The sequence below is a fragment of the Cibotium barometz genome, chromosome 24 (assembly GCF_041138505.1).
Source record: "Cibotium barometz isolate CiBa-2024 chromosome 24, ASM4113850v1, whole genome shotgun sequence".
NCBI lineage: Eukaryota > Viridiplantae > Streptophyta > Polypodiopsida > Cyatheales > Cibotiaceae > Cibotium > Cibotium barometz.
In genome coordinates, this window is record NC_141069.1 from 26221965 (window position 1) to 26244115 (window position 22151).

At 45.9% G+C, this 22151-nt stretch overlaps 1 protein-coding gene across 1 annotated transcript in view; it reads left to right on the forward strand.

Annotated features, from left to right (window-relative positions):
• Nucleotides 1–350: 350 nt before the first annotated feature.
• The window catches only part of LOC147625088 (U2 small nuclear ribonucleoprotein B'' 2-like), a 53810-nt gene continuing 32009 nt past the window's right edge, over nt 351–22151 (forward strand). The window contains exons 1-2 of the mRNA XM_086818345.1: nt 351–498; nt 667–839. Of these exons, the coding sequence (XP_086674471.1) occupies nt 426–498; nt 667–839 (246 nt within the window). The 5' untranslated portion in view covers nt 351–425. The remainder of the gene's footprint in view (nt 499–666; nt 840–22151) is intronic.

The window sequence follows — 22151 nt, forward strand, 5'->3', positions numbered from 1 at the left end:
GTTGCATTGGTAGAAAATGTAAGCCACATTCATCTAACACATCAACAATTCATCGACAAATGGCTAACCGAACGAACGATAGTAACATGAATCAAATTAAAAAAATCTATCTCCACTATAAACAATTGCCAAATGGTCTCTCTTTGCCATAAACAATTATCATATGTTAGCACACTCACGGACTTTACTCAAAAAAATTAACACAGTGTGCATAGAATAGGAAATACTATTAAACTCAAATTCTAAAATAAAAAAAGTTAAATATAAAAAATGGAAAAAAAGACAAAGAAACGAACCCTATTGTTCGAGTTGGTGTGTAAATATTAAAGGGTTAAAAATTAAATATATATATATATATATAGAAGGAAAAATTTCACTGTGAGTGTCACTTGCTCAAGTAGAAGGCGAGACACAGCGGGGACAAGATGTTGCAAGGAGACGTTCCTCCTAACCAGACCATCTACATCAACAATCTCAACGAGAAAATCAAGAAAGAAGGTACCCTTTGATCTCTTCTGCCTTCTTGCAGTCAAACGTAATAAGCTTGGGTTGCTTCGTTACAAAAATAGGGTTAGTATTACGGTTTCTGCAAAGGGTATTCCCATGGAGTTTGTTGGAAACCTTCTTTGGGCAGTTTCTAAGTCTTTTCTGTTTGGTGTGGCGCAGAGTTGAAAAAGTCCCTTTACGCAGTGTTCTCGCAGTTCGGGAAGATTGTGGACATCATCGCTAGCAAAACTTTGAAGCTTAGAGGTCAAGCATGGGTAGTATTTGATGATGTAACTGCAGCAACAAATGCTCTGAGGCAGATGCAAGATTTCCCTTTCTATGACAAGTCCATGGTATTCTACTTTTCCTGATGCCTGCTGTTATGAAGTTAATAGACCTTTTAACTTCTGTGAGAGAGAGAGAGAGAGAGAGAGAGAGAGAGAGAGAGAGAGCATGGCCCGTCAAAAGGTTGAAAATCAGCAACAGGTTGGGCAGCCAGCAGATGAAAAGGGACATCGACAACAAACCTTTTGAAAGTAGCAAGGGCTGACCTAGGAGCAAATAGATGCATGCAAGAAAGAGGGCAGATTTTTCACATCTAGGCAAAAGGATTGTATCTATGCGAAGCATCTGTTTTTGGTAAAGGAGAAAGGCCGGTTGTAGTTGCAGGGCCTGTACATAGCTAATCCTTCACCATTGATTGCACTTTAATACCCATGGTTTCTAGTTGTTTGATAGCTTTTGATCTTCTTGCAGCTACAGGATTTGAAGCAGCCCCACCTGTTGTTTGCCAATAATGCTGCCATACATTCAACGAACCTCTTCTGTACAGCTGTTTGTATAGCCAGCTCATTTGTACACAGCCTGCCTGCATGCTATGCTCTATGCCTTGAAATTAGTCACATGTGTGGTTGGTCTACACGCTCAAAGTCAGCCACCTTGCCCATACAGCTATGGCTGGACTGTGCAGAACTGCCACAGTCCAGTCAAGTATCTGGTACAGTGCATGTCCGTCCCTATGTTCCATATGCACAGCTTCTGTACCTGCCGTCTGTATGTATATCGCATATATGGGGCGGGCAGATTTGATGATCTGCATGCAGGTCATGTGCTTGATTCACTAGTATTAAATCTTCTCTAAAACTCAGCTTGATTTTGCAGGCATGCATCCCCAATTCAGTCAATTGATTGCTTCAATTGAACATTGTGTTTTTTGTTGATGACAATATAGTTCACAGCTTGCACTGAGGGATTCTACTTCCATTCACCTCCCAACCTTGACCAAGACCCTTGCATGCACAATGCCTCTAGATCCCTTATGGAAATCAGGCAATAATCACATGCTGGGTTTAATACCTCCTTGCCTATGCTTGCCATGTGGCAAATTACTTCTTAAAGGCTTAAAGCCCTTTAGGACTTTCAGCTTAATCCAATAGTTAATGCCTTATGCAGTTACCTAGGTCTATTCACTTCACATTGGCCACCTCAATCATTGGTTAGCTCTTAGATCCCCAATTTACGCACGTGCACTTTGGAAAATTGTGTAATTATAAGTGATGTAACAAGGAGAGATAGGAGTCTCAGCGGCATTGCTTTCGGAATTACCCGAAGGCTTAGTAGGTTTGGTGGTATATTCCTCACCTCTTTAGGATGGACACGAGGTGCTTGGGAAATGGAGGCGAGCTACGAGGTGCTTGGGAAATGGAGGCGAGCTACGAGGAGGATGACACATGCTTAGCACTAGAGCTATCGCATTATTGCATTGCTACCATCACAGCTTCCAAGGTTCCATGAACCCATTTGATGATCATAGACCAGAGATGTGAGCGCTCATCAGCAACATCATAGGGTGGCATATTTCGCGTGCATGTTGTGGTTTATGGTCACATGTGGACACACATGTGAGGCAAGTGTATATGAAGTACTTTGAGAATTGGCGTGATGAGCTGTGGACACATTTGGGACAAGTTTGTGTGAACTTTCTAGTTTCCCTATTCTTCGTGTAGCTCAACACCATGGTTATGACTCTCTACCACCTCTACAGGTTGCCCTAATGCTAGCTGCTCTCTTTCTCTCCCATCATCACCATGGGTGAGAAAGAGTCCTTGGTTCCAAGTGTGGAGAAAGGTTGTTCGTTGCTTTGGCATGACTTGAGAGGCACCCAATGTCCGAGAAGGGTGTGAATGGTATTTGTTGAGATGACATGTCAAATGCATACACACTTTTCGTGTAGTGTGTAAAATATCACAAGTGTCCACCCTCGTGAAGTAAGTTTCACATCACGTAAAAGATTTGGTGCCAACTTTTAATATGTACGAAACCTTTAAATACGAGATGCCCATTTTATAACTTGTCCACCCACACCATAAGGTAGTGTGAACCACCATAAATGTTTTGAGTGCCGAATTCTTCCCCAAGTCTTCGGGACCTACTAGGCACGCAAGACCAAGTTTAGGAAGTTCAATGTTGCGCACAATTTGATTCCAGGTACTTGGTTCTTGTCTTGGATAATCCCCCATTCCCAAAGCTTGTACTTTCCAAATATTTAGGCAACTTGAAGTCTACCAAACCCCCTTCACATTGGAAAAATGTCTGAGCTGGTGATTTTCCCTCCCCAACTTCTTAAAAGTTGTAACTTTTTGGGGGGAAAAAAAAGAAAAAAAAGGGGAAAAAAAGGTTGTCCGCAACTTTAAGCTTCGAGCCATATATCCAAGATATACTCATGTCCCATCAAGTTGGTGAGACGAGATAGTCTCATATACCTAATATAACTGAAAGAATACATGACCCAAATAAATGGGCGAGACAAATCAGTCCCATAACTCGAGATATCATAATCATGTCTTAAATAAATGGGTGAGACACATCAGTCCCATAGTCGAGATATCATAGCCATGTCCCAAATATCCAAATCATATCTCTCTATCCATACTCCAAGAGTATATCCAAACAAATAGTGTTGGTGTCGAATCCACAAGCTCCAAGAAGGAGTCCCTTGTTCCCCAACCCCCAGTGTCACGTCAAATGCATGCTACTCTCTATTGGTTTCCATGCTTACACATGCGAACACCAGGTCAAGAAATAGAAGACTAATTGATTGTGCATGTAGGTGTAGAACATCCACTGGATCTAACCATGGACATCAAATCCTCAATGTACTAGATTCTATTCTATTGACACTTGGCATAGACATAGGTTTCCTTGCCAACAAGGTGTAAGTCCACATGATCCTTGGCACAGGCATAAAGTCCCCTGCCAACCAGGTGTCGTGTACATTCTACCACTTGCACGCAGTGTTACTCTAACCACATACCTTGGACGAAAGATGGGCTCAAGTGTGAAGCATAAGATAAGAATCACTCACAAGCATAGATATCGTAGTGCTCCATAAATATTTGTTACACATAGATTATAGGCATTTCGGTTACCAATAGTTTTAAGGCATTTTGGCTGTGAATAGAAATCCATAGAAAAAAATCCTCAAGCCATGAGTTGTCATGCGCTCCATGAAACGAATACATCCTGGTAAAGGGAGCCATAAATCAGTAGATACTAGGCTTTTCAATCATGGACAATGTCTCTTGGAACAACTAAAGGCAAATAATTCACCCTTCTCTTTGTATACACATACAAGGATAAGCACTTATCCAAGATTATTATTTGCTAAACATAAAACAAACAACAATTGAAAAGTACTTTTCTCTTGTTTGTCAAGTTCGTCATAAGTCTAGAAGAGATTGCTATGGGCTTTGATAGAATAAACCAGATTCCAATAAACTGATCCAAGCTTAAAAGCGAAGTTTGTGCTTCCAAAATAGGTTGTAGGAACTCATATATCCATAAGTGAGACGTGCTATTGCTCATGCTCATGCCATAAGTCTGTGCTTAACTACACTAATAGCTAGAGTTTATACCCCGATAGGATAGTCTTTACGCAAGAGCATGAAAGAGCCAAATGTAACTCCGTGTCGATAGGGGTTTCACAAGATACTCGATTATTAATGCAATTAAACATATGCCACTTAATTCGACAAAAATTGTAAAAGAGAGATATGCACATTGGACACCACATAGAGGCTAGAATGGGCCGAGACTCCCCTAGAAAGGTATTTTAATTACTCAAGGAGAAAAATATCATGTACAAGCTTTGAGGGAGCACACACTCCAGATTTATCCACATACAACCATGAATAATTCATATACATAGGCTATCATTAAAGCCCCATGAAAATGCCAAGAATGTGTATATTCCGTGTGAATACTGGCCAACATGGTTTATCTAATAGCCCACATAGCTGTCCATAAACTAATTCATAAACCCACAAAGCTGTCCATATACCAATATGACTCATCCATAGACCCATAAAGCTATTCATAAACCAATAAGGCTCATCCGTAGACTTATAAAGTTGTCCACAAGCCAATATGGTTTAGATACTGTTCAATTCACATGCTGCCTCGTGTTGTGCAGAAGGAAAGTTGAGCAGATACACAAGAAAGAGGGGGAGAGAGCTACGGTGATTGTAGAGAAGACATGACGAAACTGGAGAGAGAAAGTATTGCAGGACTCTATGATGTTTTTGATTGATATATAAAACCCTTCACAAGTACATGCTTTTGTAGACTGGTAGCCTTATCGTGTGACCCATAGAAATCACACGCGCACGCTATACAAATGACACATGGCACACTTATCCTATCCTCTTATAAGAAGGTGTTCACACACACCGAGCTCCGAATCCTATCAAACCTCCCTTTGGAGCAAAGGTGGAACCTGCAATAGTGTCCCAAAATTCCTTACAACTTCTATTTTTCTACTGTTTAATGTGTGGCATGTGGAGCCTGACATGACATACATGGCTAGTGTAGCTTGACATGGTGTGTCTGTGTGGCATATGGAGCCTGACATGACAGTACATGTATGGCTGGTGTAGCCTGACATGATAGTACATGTGTGGCTTGTGGGACTTGACATGGTGTACATGTATGGCCTATGGAGCCTGACATGATGAAATTCTCTGGGACTAACTATCTTGGAGATCTTTTGTATTTATGTTCTGGGAAGGTTCGGGAAGGATCATGAGCCTTGGACATTTTATCGGTGTTTCTTTCAATCTAGCTACACTCATGTGTGTACATGACTTTGATTTTATCTTTGGATGATTGGTCTTGTTTGCCTGGACAATGCCTGAGTGTCCATGGGACCGGGGACGCCTGGGCACCCTGTGGACATGTATGTGCACACCTGTTTGGGACTGACAGGTGGTCTACACAACCTTTTATTGCGACAAAAACCTAACAGGTGCTGGCCGACCCCTTCTGCATGTTCTCCATTGCTGGCCGACCCCTTCTGCATGTTCTCCATTGCTGGCCGGCTGATTTACAACTTGAACAGAGGCTGGACAGAGGATGAAAACAGAGATGAAGAGCTGGTCGTGGGCATTTGGATAGTTTTCCTTCTGACCGAGGGCTTGCAAGCTTGTGTACAGCTGCTGGTCAGTCCATCTTCTGGCCCCTAGTGTGGTGTACTGTGCAGATTTGTCATCTTAATTTATCTGGCATGCTTATGTGTATTTTTCAGATTTCATGATTGATAAGATTTTCCGTAATTCTGGATGGATCTGAGGAAGATACCATTGAAACCGGCTCCACCTAGACAGAGGAGGGAGGATGAGGCTCAGCCGGAAGTTGAGGAACTTGATGAGGTTCTTATTCCAGAGCAGATACTGGCACATAAGGAAAGAAAGGTACGAGGTAAAGTTTCCCGTCACTATCTTGTGAAGTTCAAGAACTATTCACCGATGGATGCGAAGTGGATGGAGGAAGGTGACTTAACAGATTCACCTCAGGGTTTGCAGCTCTATCTCGATGCCTTTGAGTTGGAGCCGACTCTTGTTACGGCTCATTCAGGTTCAACAGAGCATGAGTCTGGAGCATTGCCTGATGCTCAAGAGGGGCCCTTCCGTTTACATTGGTATCAAAGCCTGGCTTTCTACACAGTTGTGCTTAATATGATGGTGGATATGGCTGTAAGGAGTCATTATTCGTGAGAGAAGGTTGGGATTTTGAGGTAGCCCTCGTCTTATTGTCACGCCTCGAAAGAGGTTACTATTGGTTTAAGCAGCAATGAGCGTGTGGAAAGACTTCGTGGCCCTCCTGTCTGTGTAGGGCACCCTTGCAGTCTATTCGCTATCATACTTGGGGAACTGGTAGAGAGAGATTCCGGGGCACGGAAAATTCCTTTTTTTTTCCGAAAAGCTAGAAAATACATTATGGCTAGCCAGTCAGATCATTATGTGGAGGACTCTATCACCCGTACTCACCACATGCAGGAAGAGGATGTTAGAAGTCATCTCCTGTCTATACATATACACCAGGGCCTCTGTTGTGGGTGTGCCCGCCTGTATTAGGTGTTTTCTCATTTTTTTTCACTCTGCATATTTTTTTCCCATTTTTTCCTATTTTTCCATGGTTTGGCTGGTTGCCCTGTGATGGCAGGATGACCCAGTAGCTGGCCGACTGCACGTGTTCACCTTCTGGAGGAGGCCGACTCTTCTGATAAGGTTGTGGACCTCTCTATTGCTGGCCAACTTGTGGTGATGCAGTCGGGTGTCTGTTGGCTGTCTCTTCTGCAGGCCGACTGCTCTCTTGGGGCCATATAAAATGGCCCCATGGTCCCCATTCCATTGTATCAGTTATTCGGGATTCTTTTGTGTATATAGAGCAAAGTTACGCGCCTCTCTCTCTCTCTCCTTCTCCATTGCTGTCTATTTTCTGCAGTGCACTTGCTCTTGTGTTCTCAGATTTTGTCATCATCTCCGCTGCAAGGGTCCGTGTCAATGCAAGGGTCTGTTCATTCATCTTCCTTAACTACACACCGCAGGTAATCAATCATATAAGGCATATGACGCTGGCCAGAGGTATATGGCAGCATTTGGCTCCTCTTTATAACAGGGTATAGTGGCAGGCTCAGCACCATCACGTGGGAGGAGCTTGTGCCCATGGTCTTGGACCAGGAGGAAAGATTCTCGAACCATCCCCACAGGGCGGAGGCTCGGAGGCCTTAACTGGCCAACGGTCGAAAGATAGGAATAACAACAAGGGCAAAGGGAAGACTTCATCGGAGACATTTTCTGAGAAGAAGCCTGGTGTAGACCGAGAGAAACTGAAGGCCGAGAGGTCCTGCAATGATTGTGGCGAGAAAGGCCACTATTGGAGGAAGTGTCCTAAGCGGACTGGGAAGAGTGCTGATTCTTCAGCCTCAGACTCCAACATTTGTGCACTTAGAGATGATGGACTCAGATGCTTCATCGTCTTTGAGTGACGAGGCATGTGGCTTTACCGCAAAGGATACCCGGGAGTGGATTCTTGACAGTGGTGCTTCCAGGCACATGACTCCTTCCTAAGACTTCTTTTTGGATCTGAAACGGTAGTCAAGTCGCATCTTCATTGGCGACAACTCCACCATTCCGATACATAGTGAGGGCCGGATGGAGATTATTCTCGACGGCAAGGGGGGTAAGCATTCCTCCCGTGTTCTTTACGTCCCCGCTCTTGGTTTTCATCTTTTGTCAGTGTATGAAGTATGCAAGACTGGCTTCCGGGTGGAATTTGAGGAGCATTCAGTTGCTCTAAGGGACCGCGAGACTGGCCAGGTTGTTTGGGAACGCGGTGCAAAACAGTGCCCAGTCCCTTTGTTTTCAGGCGCCTAGTGTCCAACCATCAAAGGAAAGGATGCGCAGATTTTATGTGATTTATTCAGCATTTAATGCTGATTTTACAGTCGTGGGCAGAAAATATGCTGGCTGACTGCTGTTTGTGGAGTAGTATAAATAGTGAGCCCACAATCCCATTGAGTTATCTCATAATTCACCAAGTGCTCAAGCAACCAAAGGGCTAGGACAGCCAAGGGCTTGCTAACGCAAAGGGGTGAAGGATTGCAGGTCAAGGGCAGAGATTTCTCAGCCAAGAAAGGTCAAGATTTCTGTATTTTCTTTTCAGATTTACATCATTCTAATAAAGCAAATACACCATCCGTGGTGGGGGCCCTACAGAGGGTATTTGGGACCCAATACTGTGTCATCTCCTCTCCCCCCCTCTCTCTCTCTCTCTATTTGTTGCACATCTTCATTCAATTTTGTGCATTAATTCCGTCGTGAAAAGGGTGCTGATTTCTGAGCATTGAAGTTACTGATCTCCCTCGAAGCTTCCGCATGTTACAGTGGTATCAGAGCCTACTTCAAGTGCAAAGATTCAGCAAAGAAACCATAATTTTTTTCTCGCTCGTGAGTGATCTTAGCCAATTGGTACTTGGAAGGTGAGGCCATTCCTTGGTGGACTCAGTGGGCTCATGCCCACACCAGATTAGGTATGGTAGCTTAAGTGTGGGACGAGTTTGTCCACGACCTTAAGTAGCGGTTTCTATCGCCCCACTACCTTGAGCGACTCGAAGACGAGTTCAGGGGAGCGCGTTAGAATGCGCAACCAATCCTTCAGTTTGCCAATAGAATTTCGACTTTATGTTTGCAATTAGGCTTATCTGATTCGGACAAGAAAGGGCAGTTTTTATATGGCCTTGACACGCAAATCCAATGGGAGGTGTGTATGTTTAGGCCAACCACCTTTGAAGACGCACTCTTGCTTGCGCAGAGTGCAGAAATGAAGCATAATGGTAGCAAGCCCAAGACTCCCCAGCCGGCTGCTCCCAAGGCTACTGCCTCGGGGGGGAAAGGCCAAAACCAGACGGGGTCTTCCCCAGGACAGAGCCTGGGAGCATCTGGCTCCAAGAACTCGAACAATGAGTCTAAGCTTACTCCAGACCAGAAAGTAGAGGCAGGCAAGACAGGTGGCAAGTTGAGTGATGGAGCTTTCTCTGTACAAGGAGATGTTTCTTTTGTCATACAAAAGGACATACTTCTCGGGAGTGTCCTAAGAAGTCTCCAAAGCCCGTCATGGCTGCCTCCATAGCTTCCGTGGTGAGCTCAGCTCCCACACAAACCTCGGTGGTTTCCCCTAGTTCTTCAAATCCCGGTGCTTCAGTTGGAGCAATTATTAGCCGGGAGCTCGAAGATAAGCAGAAGGGCGCCCATGACTAGGAGTATGAGCGCAACAAATTGCTCAAGTCCTTGAGCGCAACGAATTGCTCAAGTCCTTGAGCGCAACGAATTGCTCAAGTCCTTCATAGGTGGCCAGAGAGTCGTCGTCTTGTTTGACAGCGGCAGCATGGAGGATGTGGTCACGGAACAGGCCGCTAGGCGTGTTCGTTTCGCCCTGACTTCGGTGGACAAAAAGGTTGAAGGTTTTTAGCACAGGCATGACAATGAGCGTCAAGTATGAAGCTCTAGGTGCTAAATTAGTTATTCAGGGCATAGAATTTGTGCGTGATTTTATGGTTGCTCCTCTTGTAGGAGCAGACATAATTTTGGGTATTCAATGGTTTCACAAGTTTCTTCCTGGTGTCAAGTGGGACAAGCACACGTTCTAGATCAATCGGAATGTGTCAAACGCCCCAGTGACCATTAAGTGTGAGCCAGGAATTCCGAACTTTCTGCTCATAAGCCACTTGCAGGCTAAGCGAGCAGTCAGGAAAGGCGCACATTGTGCGATGATATACATCTAGATAGCCCAGACGGTGGCCAGTATTTCCGAGAAGTACTTGGCTCTTCATGAAAAGTTCCGGAAGATTTTTGTCTCCTTCCCCAGCTCCCCCCATCTAGACCGGAGGACCACAAGATTGACCTCCCCGAGCAAGTTTCCGTATCGCCTTTTCAAGGCAATGGAATCGGAGTTGGACCGTCTCCTCCAAGAATTGTTGCAATCTGGCTTCATCCGCCCTAGCGTGTTGCCATTTGCAGCACCGATCTTATTTGTCAAGAAGAAAGATGGGTCTTCTCGATTGTGTGTCGATTTTCGTGCACTCAATAAGCTGACTATCAAGAGTAGATTCTCGATGCCTCGAATAGATTATATTCTTGAGAGGCTGAATGGAGCAAAGGTGTTCTTGAAACTTGATTTAAAGAGTGGGTACCACCAAGTGAGGATTGTGGAGGGAGACATCCCCAAGACATCCTTCCGTACGGAACATGCCCACTATGAATTTGTGGTCATGCCATTTGGCTTGATGAACGCCCCAGCTACATTTAACTGCATGATGATGCGTGTTTTTCGGGATTTGATTGAAAAGAGTGTGGTCATATTTCTGGACGACATACTGGTTTTTTTAGCTACGGTTGAGTAGCATGACATTGATGTGGAGAAAGTCCTTAAGTTGGTGGAAAGCAACGAGCTCTACGTCAGTGAAAAGAAGTCGGAATTTTATCTGTTCCAGATACATTACTTGGGATACATAATTAGTGCCGAAGGCATTCGACTTGATCTGGCTAAAGGGGGCGAGATTGTCAATTGGGAAATACCTCAGATAGTCTATGACATCAGATCCTTTGTGGGTATATGCCAGGCATACTCCACCCACATAGACAAGTTTTCTGATCTCTTGGCAGATCTCATCGATCTGCTAAAGGGTGTGAAGACAAGAAGGCAAAAGATTCAAATGACTCCACGAGCGTTGGAGACATTCAAGAACCTCAATGTGGCTTTATTAGAAGCGCCTTGTTTAGCACTTGTCTCGTGGCACAAACCATTTCAGGTGATCACCGATGCGAGTAACATCGCAATTGAAGGTGTGTTACAACAGAATGGTCATCGAGTAGCTTACATGTCTCGTAAGTTACTGCCCGCAGAGATGAATTACTCAATCTACGATCGTGAACTCCTAGCAGTTATACAGACCTTGAAACATTGGAAACATTTTCTTGATGGTCGTGACTTTGAGGTTCGCACTGACTATCAGGCATTTCGCTGGATTCAGACAATGCCAAGTGCACAGTGGAGTGACCAGCAACACTGCTGGAGCCAGATATTCTAGCAATTCGGTGGTATGATTGAGTACCTTCCAGGAAAGGCCAATCTAGTGGCCGATGCTTTGAGCAGGAAGGGACAAGTGACTTTGATTCAGACCACTAGACTCGATCTTGTTGGTATAGGACTAGATGACATGAAGCACACGTACGTGGATTCCGAGGAATTCGGTACACAGTGGGAACATGCATTGGATGCCACAGGACCATGCCACTTTCTAATACGCGATGGTCGGCTTTTCTACAAAGGCCGACTGTGTGTCATGAAGTCGTTCAGGGCAGCTCTTCTCCATGATGCCCATGACGCCATTACTGGGGCATGAATTCGACTCTGAAGAAATTAGAACGGCAATATTATTAGCCAAAGATGAGGTGAGATGTGTTTACATATGTACAACGCTGTGATATTTGTCAAAAGGTGAAAGCTTCTCGTGGAAAGAAGATGGGGTCGTTACAGCCCTTGCCAATTCGTGAGGGTTCTTTCCAAGATATTTCAATGGACTTTGTCACACGAATCTGCCTCCGAGTTCGAGTACGCGTAATACGCAATGCTTAACTATTGTTGATAGATTTAGCAAATTTGTTATGCTTATTCCTTGTAGGGCCAATGTGACCGTCGAGGATGTTGCCCAGTTGTTCATTCGGCATTGGTACCCGATTGGCGGGATTCCTAGGACCATAGTGTCAGACCGAGATGCCAAGTTTACCAGTCATTTTTGGAGGGCATTGTTTGATAACTTTGGTACTAAATTGAATTTTCTAGTGCATTCCACCCACAGACGGACGGCCAGACAGAGATATACAACCAGTTGGCCTTTGATGTGCTGAAGTGTTATGTCCACGATCAGCAAGGTAAGTGGGAATCTTATTTGTCTTTAGTTCAAGCTCTTTTGAATGATTCTTTTTCTTCAGCTATTGGCTGAACTTCATATGAGGTAGCGTTTGGAAGACCTTTCCAGTCGTTTTTGACCAGGACCTCATCTTCAGTACCTGAATCGAACAGAGTGACAGAGTGTTACCAAGAGATTTTAGAGTGAGTTAAAGACAGGTTGGCTAAAGTGCAAGAGGCCTACACTCGACAGGCCAATAAAGACCGAAGGGATATGAAGTTTTCGGAAGGGGATTGGGTTTATCTTCGGATTATGAAGCAAAGGTTGAAGCAGGTGGGCAAGCGATGCCCGAAGTTGTCTTTCAGGAGCTTCGGACCCTTTCCCATCCAGAAAAAGATCAATGAGGTTTCCATGCAGTTAAAGCTACCTCCGAGTTGGACTATGTACGATGTGTTTCACGTCGGTTGATTAAAGCCATATGCAGGTCCGATCCCTTCAAAAGTTAAAGACGAGGCAGGCGGCGACGGGGACGGCGCAGGGACGGGGATGGCTGTCGGGGACGGCAGAGAGCCGTTGCGCGTGCGCCTGCGCCCGTTTTTGGCCGTTGCGCCTGCTTGCCCCTTCGTAGCCGTTTATGGCTGTTGGGCCTGAGCTCTTCTAGCCGTTTATGGCTGTTGGGCCTTGGCCCTTGGCTCTTTGAGGCTTGGCCCTCTCTCTCTCTCTTGCCCTTGAGGCTTTCCTCTCTCTCTCTTGCCTATCTATATAAGAGCCCACCTCTACAAGGCTACAAGCACACACAAGTTCATAACTCTCAAGGCTTATTGCTCAAGCTTTCAAGGCTCAAGCTTCTTGAATCTTCTCTCTTCCAACTTCCAAGTTCCAAGCTCTAGGGCCTAGGCTCTCACGGTTCACCTCTCCCTCAAGCCTCTTGAGTCTTGACTCTTCGAGTCTTCCAACTTCCAAGCCTCTAGGGTCTCTCTCTCTCTCTCTCTCTCTCTCTCTCTCTCTCTCTCTCATTCCTCAAGGCTCAAGAGTCAAGCCATCTTCAACCATGGCATCCTTCTCACGTGCCGGGACTTCTCGTAGAAGGACAACGGGATGGACATGGTTGGAGGAGGTAAACTACACCACATCCGTTCATGGAGGCGGTTCTCGGCCATGGGTATGCAAGCTTTGCCCGTACCGGTGAACGGGTGGCGCTGACAAAGTGCGAGCCCACCTCTTGCATGAGAGTGGGCATGAGGTGAGGTTTTGCACGAATGTCACGCCCGAGAAGAGACGGGAACTTCTTGACAAGGTTAGCGTCTACGAAGCGGTCGAAGCGACAAGAAGGACACCACGAGTGGTCGTGGATCCCGCGACGATGGGGAGAGGAACTCAAGCCTCTACCATGGAGTCATGTGGTGGATCGGGATCATGCACACCATCACCTTCACCATCAAGTCGGAATGTTACTCCATCCACGACACCGGCACCCTCCATCTCCACGGCCTCTCAATCATTACGTGGCCCACGGTGACAATCTACACTTGGGGAGAATTGGAACCCGAAGTTGAAGGAGGAGGTGGATATGGCGGTGGCCCGCTTCTTCTTCCACGACCACATTGCCTCTCAAGCGGCTAGGTAAGTGCAATCGATCATTGCCAATTCATCATTCATGTTTTCATCATCCTAGTCCCCTTCTCATTAGTAAATTACTTTCTTGAATAGGTCGGAATACTTCAAGGTCATGGTTAAGAAGATTGGGGAGTATGGCTCAACCTATACGCCCCCCTCATCCGAGAGCTTGCGCACTACATTGCTCGACAAGGAGAAACGCATTGTAGAGCAAGCGGCCGACAACACAAAGCGGCAATGGGAGAGGAACGGAGTCTCCCTCATTGTGGATGGATGGAGTGACACCCGCAAGAGGAGTATTCACGGCATGGTTGCATATTCCCGCGGAGAGATGTACTTCATCTCATCTCATGATGCATCCGGCACTGGGAAGAGCGCGGATGTGCTTGCGGCGGAGTGGGCTACCACCATGGAGATCGTTGGCCCCGAGCATGTAGTGGGCTTTGTTGCGGATGGGGAGCCTTCCAATAGGGCGGCGGGAGCTATTCTCCAAAGTATGTATGGACATGTCACGGTGTCCTTTTGTATGGCTTATTGCCTAAACAACCTCCTCAAGGACATCGGGGCATTACCATGGATCAGCCCGCTCATTGAGGAGGCCAACACCATGGTCTCCTTTGTCCTCAACCACCAAAGACTTCGGCATGAGTTCAACAAGAGGTCCTGTCTCTCTCTCCTCAAATATTCCGACACCCGGTTTGCCTACAACTTTCTCATGTTGGGCCGGTTGAAGGATTGTAGTGGTGCTTTGAGGGGGCTTTTCCTTAGTGACGAGTTTGTCGCCATGCAAGAGTCCCGTACAAACACTGGCCAAGAGTGTAGGCTACGGGCGGATGACGCCTCTTGGTGGGAGCGTGTGAAGACCACAGATGCTATGGTGAGGCCCATAGTCCACCTGTTGAGGATTGTAGATGCTATGCAGCCATGCATAGGCAAGGTCTACGAATCCATGGATCGCATGATAGAGAAGTTGAAAGACTTTGTGCCTGACGAAGACAGATACGAGGAGATCCATGCCTTGTTTCTAGGAAGGTGGAATTCCTACTACTCTCCATTGCATGCAGCAGCTTATGTGGTGGACCCAGAATTCCAAGGCAACAAGCAGGAGAGCGACCGGGAGGTGAGCGCTGGATGGAGGATCATCTTGGATCGTCTTGTGCCTAATGCATCGGTTAGGCGCAAGATCAGGGACTAGCTTTCGATGTACAGGTCATTTCATGGCTCCTATGGCTGTCATGATGCACAGTTTGACTGCTCCAAAGTTGGTGTTGCTCTATGGTGGGAGGACTTTGGTTTAGATGGACCGGAGCTGCAGCAGCTTGCCATCCGCATACTTAGCCAGGCCGTCAACTCCTCTTGCTTGGAGCAACTTTGGAGTACCTACAGCCACATTGCCTCTAGGAAGAGGAACCGACTCGGGGTAGAGCGTGCCAATGACCTTGCCTTCGTCAGCGCGAACTTGCGAATGCTTTGCAAGAGCGTGACCAAGAAGGCAGATTCCTTCACCGAGTGGGAGATGAGTCAACAACGCCACTTGTTGCCGCTCTTTTACATAGGCCTTCGTGTTTTGAGTGGCTTGTAAAGTGGGTTGTACAAGCCGTCTAGCATCAACATCATCATCATCATCAGAGGGATGTCGTGGTCGCTTTGATTAGGAGCTTGACCCCGATCCTTTCCCAATATTGACACTCGCGCTTCCGGATGCCGAAGAGGGCATGAGTGTCTCTTCCTCGAGCCCTTGTTGTCAAAGAGGTGGGCTTGACCTTGTGTTATCCGCTTGCAAATGAGAGTTCTCCCTAATCACCTCATCGGCAATGACTTGTGGAATGGATTGACATCCGGAGATTCCACCTTCTCCCAAGTTTGCCATGTGATGAAGCACTCGGGTGATGATGCTATTCCCTTCGAAGCCGCAATACCGGCATTTCCAACGCTTCCCTCCCGAACTGGTGGTGGAGGGTCCAAGCACTATGGTGAAACAAGCCCATGCGGGATTGGCTGGCTTAGGCATGATGGATTATGAGGGAGAGAATATGTGTGTGTATGAGAGAGGGAGAGACAGAGAGAGTGTGTGTGTCTAGACTCTAGAGAGAGGCCTTGAGGGAGGAAGAGAGAAAGAGTGTGTGTGTGAGAGAGAGAGAGAGAGAGAGAGAGAGAGAGGGTGTGTGTGAGAGAGGGGGGGAGAGAGAGAGTGTGTGTGACGTGTGAGAGAGAGAGTGTGTGGGAGAAGGAATTAGGGTTAGGTTAATGTGGGAGACATACAGAGAGAAGCAAGGGAGAGAGAGAGAGAGAGTTGTGGGGATAAGTCAACTCATGAGGCATGAGTGTGTGACTCCCCTATCACACATGTATATTGCACTAGTACACATAGTGCACTTAGTACATTAAAAGTACTACGTGTACTATGTACTATAACTTATGGGCTTGTACACACTATAAGGGTGGGCATAACGCCTTTACCCCAACAACCTCCCACTTAAAGGCAAAGTGCCCTTAAGTAAAGGAAAAGAAAAAATCAGCATGTACATGATAATATACAAGGCCAAATCAAGGCTGAAACTGGCCTCATCCAATGCCCATCAAGTGTCTGCAATGAGCAAACCGCTCCGGAGGCAAACTCTTTGTCAACAGATCAGCCGGGTTGTCATCCGTATGAATCTTAACAAGCTGAATTTGCTTGTTCTCTAGCACCTCTCTGATGAAGTGATACTTCACATCCACATGCTTCGTCTTTGCATGAAAGACAGGGTTCTTTGCCAACTGGATGGCACTCTGACTGTCACAATGCAACAATGGAATATCCCCTGTATAACCCAAATCAACCACTAACCGAGATAGCCATAATGCCTCCTTGCAAGCCTCTGTGGCTGCAATATACTCGGCCTCTGTAGTAGATAAGGCAGTGCACTTCTGCATCCTGGATATCCATGACACAGCACCTCCTGTGAATGTAAACACATAACCGGTAGTAGACTTCCGGTTATCTGGATGACCGGCATAATCCGAATCCGTGTAACCATGCACTAATGCATCCTGTTTGCCAAAACAAATGCACATATCCTGTGTGCCCTTCAGGTATCTCATGACACTTGCCAGGGTTGGCCATGTATCTAGAAACCACTCCCACTGCAAATGCAATGTCCGGCCTAGTAGCAACCATGGCATACATGAGACTGCCACAAGCTGAAGCATACGGAATCTTGGCCATATCAGCCCTGTCACTATCCGACTGTGGGCTGTCCATAGCACTGAGTTTCACATATGGAGGCAAAGGAGTACTAGTCTTCTTCCCCCCATCCATATTGAACCTCTGCAAGACTTTGCCAATGTATTCCTTCTGAGACAAATACAACACATGCTGATTTCTGTCCCGAAGTATCCGCATACCCAAGATGTGATTTGCATCACCCAAATCTTTCATATCAAAGGTTTGATGCAGCCTCTGCTTCAAGGCATCCATCTCCTTACGAGATTTCCCGGCAATCAACATATCATCAACATACAAGATGAGGATCATTAGACTGCCATCCAAAGCTTTCTTGGTGTACAAGCAGTGATCTATGTCACTTCTCCTGAATTTCTGAGATTTCATGAATGTATCAAATTTATGATACCATTCTCTGCTTGTTTGAGCCCATAAAGACTCTTTTTCAGCTTGCATACAAGCTTCTCCTTTCCACTTACTGCATAACCCTCTGGCTGCTGCATATATATCTCCTCATGGAGATCACCGTGAAGAAAAGCAGTCTTCACATCCATCTGAATCAAGTCCAGATCATCATGCGCAACCAAAGCTAACACAGCTCTAAGTGTGGTCATTTTGACCACTGGAGAGAAGATCTCATCAAAGTCCACACCATATTCCTGCTTGAAGCCCTTAGCCACTAACCTGGCTTTGTATCTTGGCTTTGCATCTGGTGCAACTTTGAGCCTGTATACCCACTTGCATGGCAAAACCTTCTTGCCTGGAGGCAAAGGCACTAACTTCCAAGTTCCATTTTTATGCAGAGAATCCATCTCTGACTTCATGGCCCGCTCCCAAAGAGCCTTGTCTGCCCTCTGTAAAGCCTCCTTATAACATGAGGGCTCCCCACAGTCAGTGAGCATCAAGTAGTCAACCCCTGGAACAAACGTGTCAGGGGCTCTGGAGGGTCTTGTGGACCTCGGTACCCAATGACCATCATTTGCAGGTTGCTGTCCAGCCTGCATATCACCCATTGGTGGCTCCTGTTCCATGCCATAAGGCTGAAATATCATGCCCGGTATCTCCTCCAACTGTGGTATATCCATAGGGATATCTTCTGCCATGTCTGGCTGTCCATTTGGACCATTTTCAGCACCATTTAAGGGCTGGTTTTCTTGCTGTAATGGCTGATTTACAGCCCTTTGTTGTTGTCCATGATGTTCCTCATCATCAAAGATGACTCTGCCAGGCTCCTGTTGCCTTGCTGGATCCTTATACATGCATGTTTCATCAAAAATGACATCATTGCTGCGTATGATCTTTCTATTCATGGGATCCCAAAGTCTATACCCCATTTCACCTCTGTCACCATATCCTAGGAATATGCATTTGTGAGACTTAGGGTCAAGTTTGGTGCGCATTTCCCTGCGTATGTGCATGTACGCAACGCAACCAAACACTCTCAAGTGCTTGTATGATGGAGGCTTCCCTGTCCATACTTCCTCTGGCACTTTCCCACCAAGCCTCGTGTTAGGTGACCTATTTATAAGGTGAACGGCTGTCATAACAGCTTCAGCCCAAAAACCATGAGGTAATGCAGCATGTGACAACATAGAACGGACCTTCTCCTGAATGGTCCTGTTCATCCTCTCTGCTGTCTCGTTTTGTGGAGGATCATAAGGAGTAGAGAGCTCCCTCTTGATGCCTTTAGCATCACAAAAGTCCTGAAACTATTTGGACATATACTCTCCACCATTGTCGGAACGCAAAGCCTTCAGTGTTTTGCCAGTTTGATTCTCAACATGAGCAACAAACTTCTGAAACACTGAGAATGTATCACTCTTCAAACGAAGAGGATAGACCCACACCTTGCGTGTGGCATCATCAATAAAAGACACAAGTATTTTGCCCCTCCCAAAGAAAGCTGAGGCATCTCACATACATCTGAATGCACAAGCTCTAACTGAGCATCTTTTTGTCCAAGAGCTTTCTTGTGGGGGCACTGTAGTTGCCTACCATATATACAATGCTCACAAAACTGAAAACTTGAAAACTTTAGAGAAGGCAAGTAACCCAAACGAGACAATTGCTCCATTCCTTTGACACTCATGTGTCCCAACCGGCTATGCCACATAGAAATTTCCGGCAGCTCGGTTGCATTTACATTAGCATGGTGACAAACACCTGCATGCATGAAGTAAAGAGTGTCCACCTTAGAGCCTCTGGCAACAACCAGTGAGCCCTTACTAATTTTCCACTTTCCACTACCAAATGTGGTAACATAATCAGCATCATCAAGCTGTCCAGTAGAAAGCAGATTCTTCTTGATCTCAGGCACATGCCTGACATCATGGAGGATAAGCTGTGAGCCATCTGAAAACACAAGCCTCACATCACCTCTGCCAAGAATCTTGCATGCATGGTTATCACCCAAATAAACCACTCCTTCATTGCCAGCAGTATACCTGACAAACAAGTCTCTGCAACCTGTGACATGAAAGGAGGCACCTGAATCAATGATCCATGAGTGCATACCATGACCACCTGTAAGAAGTGAATGGGCATCAAGTGAAGAAGTAAATAGGACCTCATCCTCACTGCCACCTGCATGTGACACATTGATTTCTTCAATCTTGACTCCACTTTTGCCCTTTGGCTTTACATCTTTGGCTTCATCTTTCTCTTTGTCTTTGCCTTTTCCCTTTTCCTTTTGATCATTTTTCCATTTGTAGCATTGCTTTTTAATGTGTCCCTTCTTGCCACAATAATGGCATTCCAAATCCTTTTTGGAGCGAGACTTGCTCCTTCCCCGTTCTTGGCTTTTTCCCCTTTGTTGGGATCTCCCACGTGCATTCATTGCATTGGACTTTCCAACAGAGTTGTTTTTCATCTCTTCTTGAAGAAGAGCACCCTCAACATCTGCATATGACAGCATAGCATGCGAATTGCTAGTGGCTGTCCTGAATGTGTCCCAACTCTCTGGCAAAGTGCATAACAGAAAAGTGGCTTTGAACTCATCGTCCATTGCCAATTTTTGATTAATGACCTGGCTGACAATACCATTAAACTCATTTAGATGGGCTGTCATAGAAGCCCCTTCCTTCATCTGAAGGCCTATGAGTTTCTTCAACCAATACACTTTGCTTGAGGCACTTTGTTGGGCATACAAGTCCTGCAATCTCTGCCACATTCCCCAAGCTGTCTTCTCTTCACGAATGCTGAAAAGTAATGAGTCTGACACAGACAACATGATAGTAGATCTTGCCAGCTCATCCATATCTTCCCACTCTTCAGCAGGAAGAGAAGCGGGCATCACACCCCTTTCTTTGATAGGCTTGTGCTGCTTTTTCTGGAGCAACACATTGTAGCACTGGGTTTGCCAAATATCATAATTATGCGAGCCTTCAAGCTTCTTGATGTGAAGCAATGAAGAGCTCTCACCTGTGGTTGCCATAGCAAAATGCAACCTGTCAATGCCTGACTCCCTGCAAGTGTGCAAACACTGCACCAAAAGCACACAAAGTGCTCACAATTTTTCTCCCAAGCTTTATCTCCCACTGCGGAAGCACAAATGCAACTTTTCTCCCACTTTATGTGATGAAAACACCAAAATTTGGTTGCTGCAGATTTTGGACAGCACCTCAAATGTGCTCTGTTGCTCTTCCAAAGTACTGTACAGCAGTACCAAGTGCTCACCAATGATGTACCAAACCTGTACCGGCAAGTACAGCAGCTGAAATTGAACCTTTTGGTCACTCAAAACAGTGTACAGCCATGCCAAAACTTGCACAAAGCTGTGCCAAATCTGTACCAGCAGGTACAATAGCAATAAATGCTCTCCTGGCTGTCCAAATGAGTGAAAATCAGACTTTTACAGTCCTGTACACTGCATGCAACAGTCCCGAACAGAAATTAGGCAAAAGCCCCTTGACTGCAAGCTGATTTTTGAGGATTCAAGGCTTAAATGTCTTGCCTGCTGCTTTGCCAAGCTCAACAAGCATACAAACTTGAAAAGCCCCTTGAATTAAGATCAGTTTCTGATCATACATGGTACATTGACGCACATGAAGGGATCCAGAGTGTTCACGATGCTTCCCCCTGGCCACATATACATCAAATACATGAAAGCCCCTTCATTTACAGGCACATTGAGTGCTTGTAAGGCATCAGCACATTATCCACAGCATCAACCAAATCGGCACAAAAGCCCCTTGATTTGCACTGCAATTTGCTGCAATTTTGCCCAAATGTGCGATTTTTCACATCATATAGCATGTATGAGTGCTTAATTGCACAATTACATCAAAAGCCCCAAATTTCGACATCCAATTTCTTGCAAATTGATCCTAATTTGGCCAATTTCCTGCTAATTGATCCTGATTGTGACCAATTTCACCCAATTTTGCCAATTTTGCTCAAAAATTGAGCAATTGGGCACCTGTACCTGCTCAATTGATTACTGTACTTGCTCAATTGCAAATCCCAAAAAAAATTGAGGCAAATACCTTGTAATTTTTTGATTTTTTGTTTTTGTTGCAGGAAAAAGGGGGGTTTGCTGATGCTGCTGCAGAATTAGATGGATGCTCTAATCAAGCTGATGCGTTTGTTGCTGTACGGATGACGGAGGGCTTCTCCATCGCTACTCGTGAGCTTCTTGAACTGCTGGTGGCTGACGAACTCCTGGTTTCCCCTCTTCTGCAGAGCCTCAAGAGTCTCAATTAGCAGAGCTTTAAGCAACACTTTCTGCAGCCGCACGTCGTTTCCCTGGACCAATTGCTTCAGAGAAGCTTCCTCGCTAAACTGCGCAGCAGCAAGCCTTCTTGCAGGTACGGCAACCCTCTTCTTCGAACCAGTAGTAGGCAGAGACGATATGTATGGCAACGTCACCAACGCTTACTTCGCCGTGTGTGCCTTCGCCTAGCGCTGGCTCCTTCGCTTACTTGTCCAGTGCTAATGCGCTTTACAGCCATATGGTAGGTAAAGGAGTACACTTAAGGTTCTCGGAGGCCTCCTCGCTACCCTTTGCCACGCTTATGTTTCGCCTAGCGCCAGCCGACGCCCAGATGTCAGCTCGCCTGCCTTCGCCTAGCTTCGCCTAGCACCACTTGTTGACGTCGC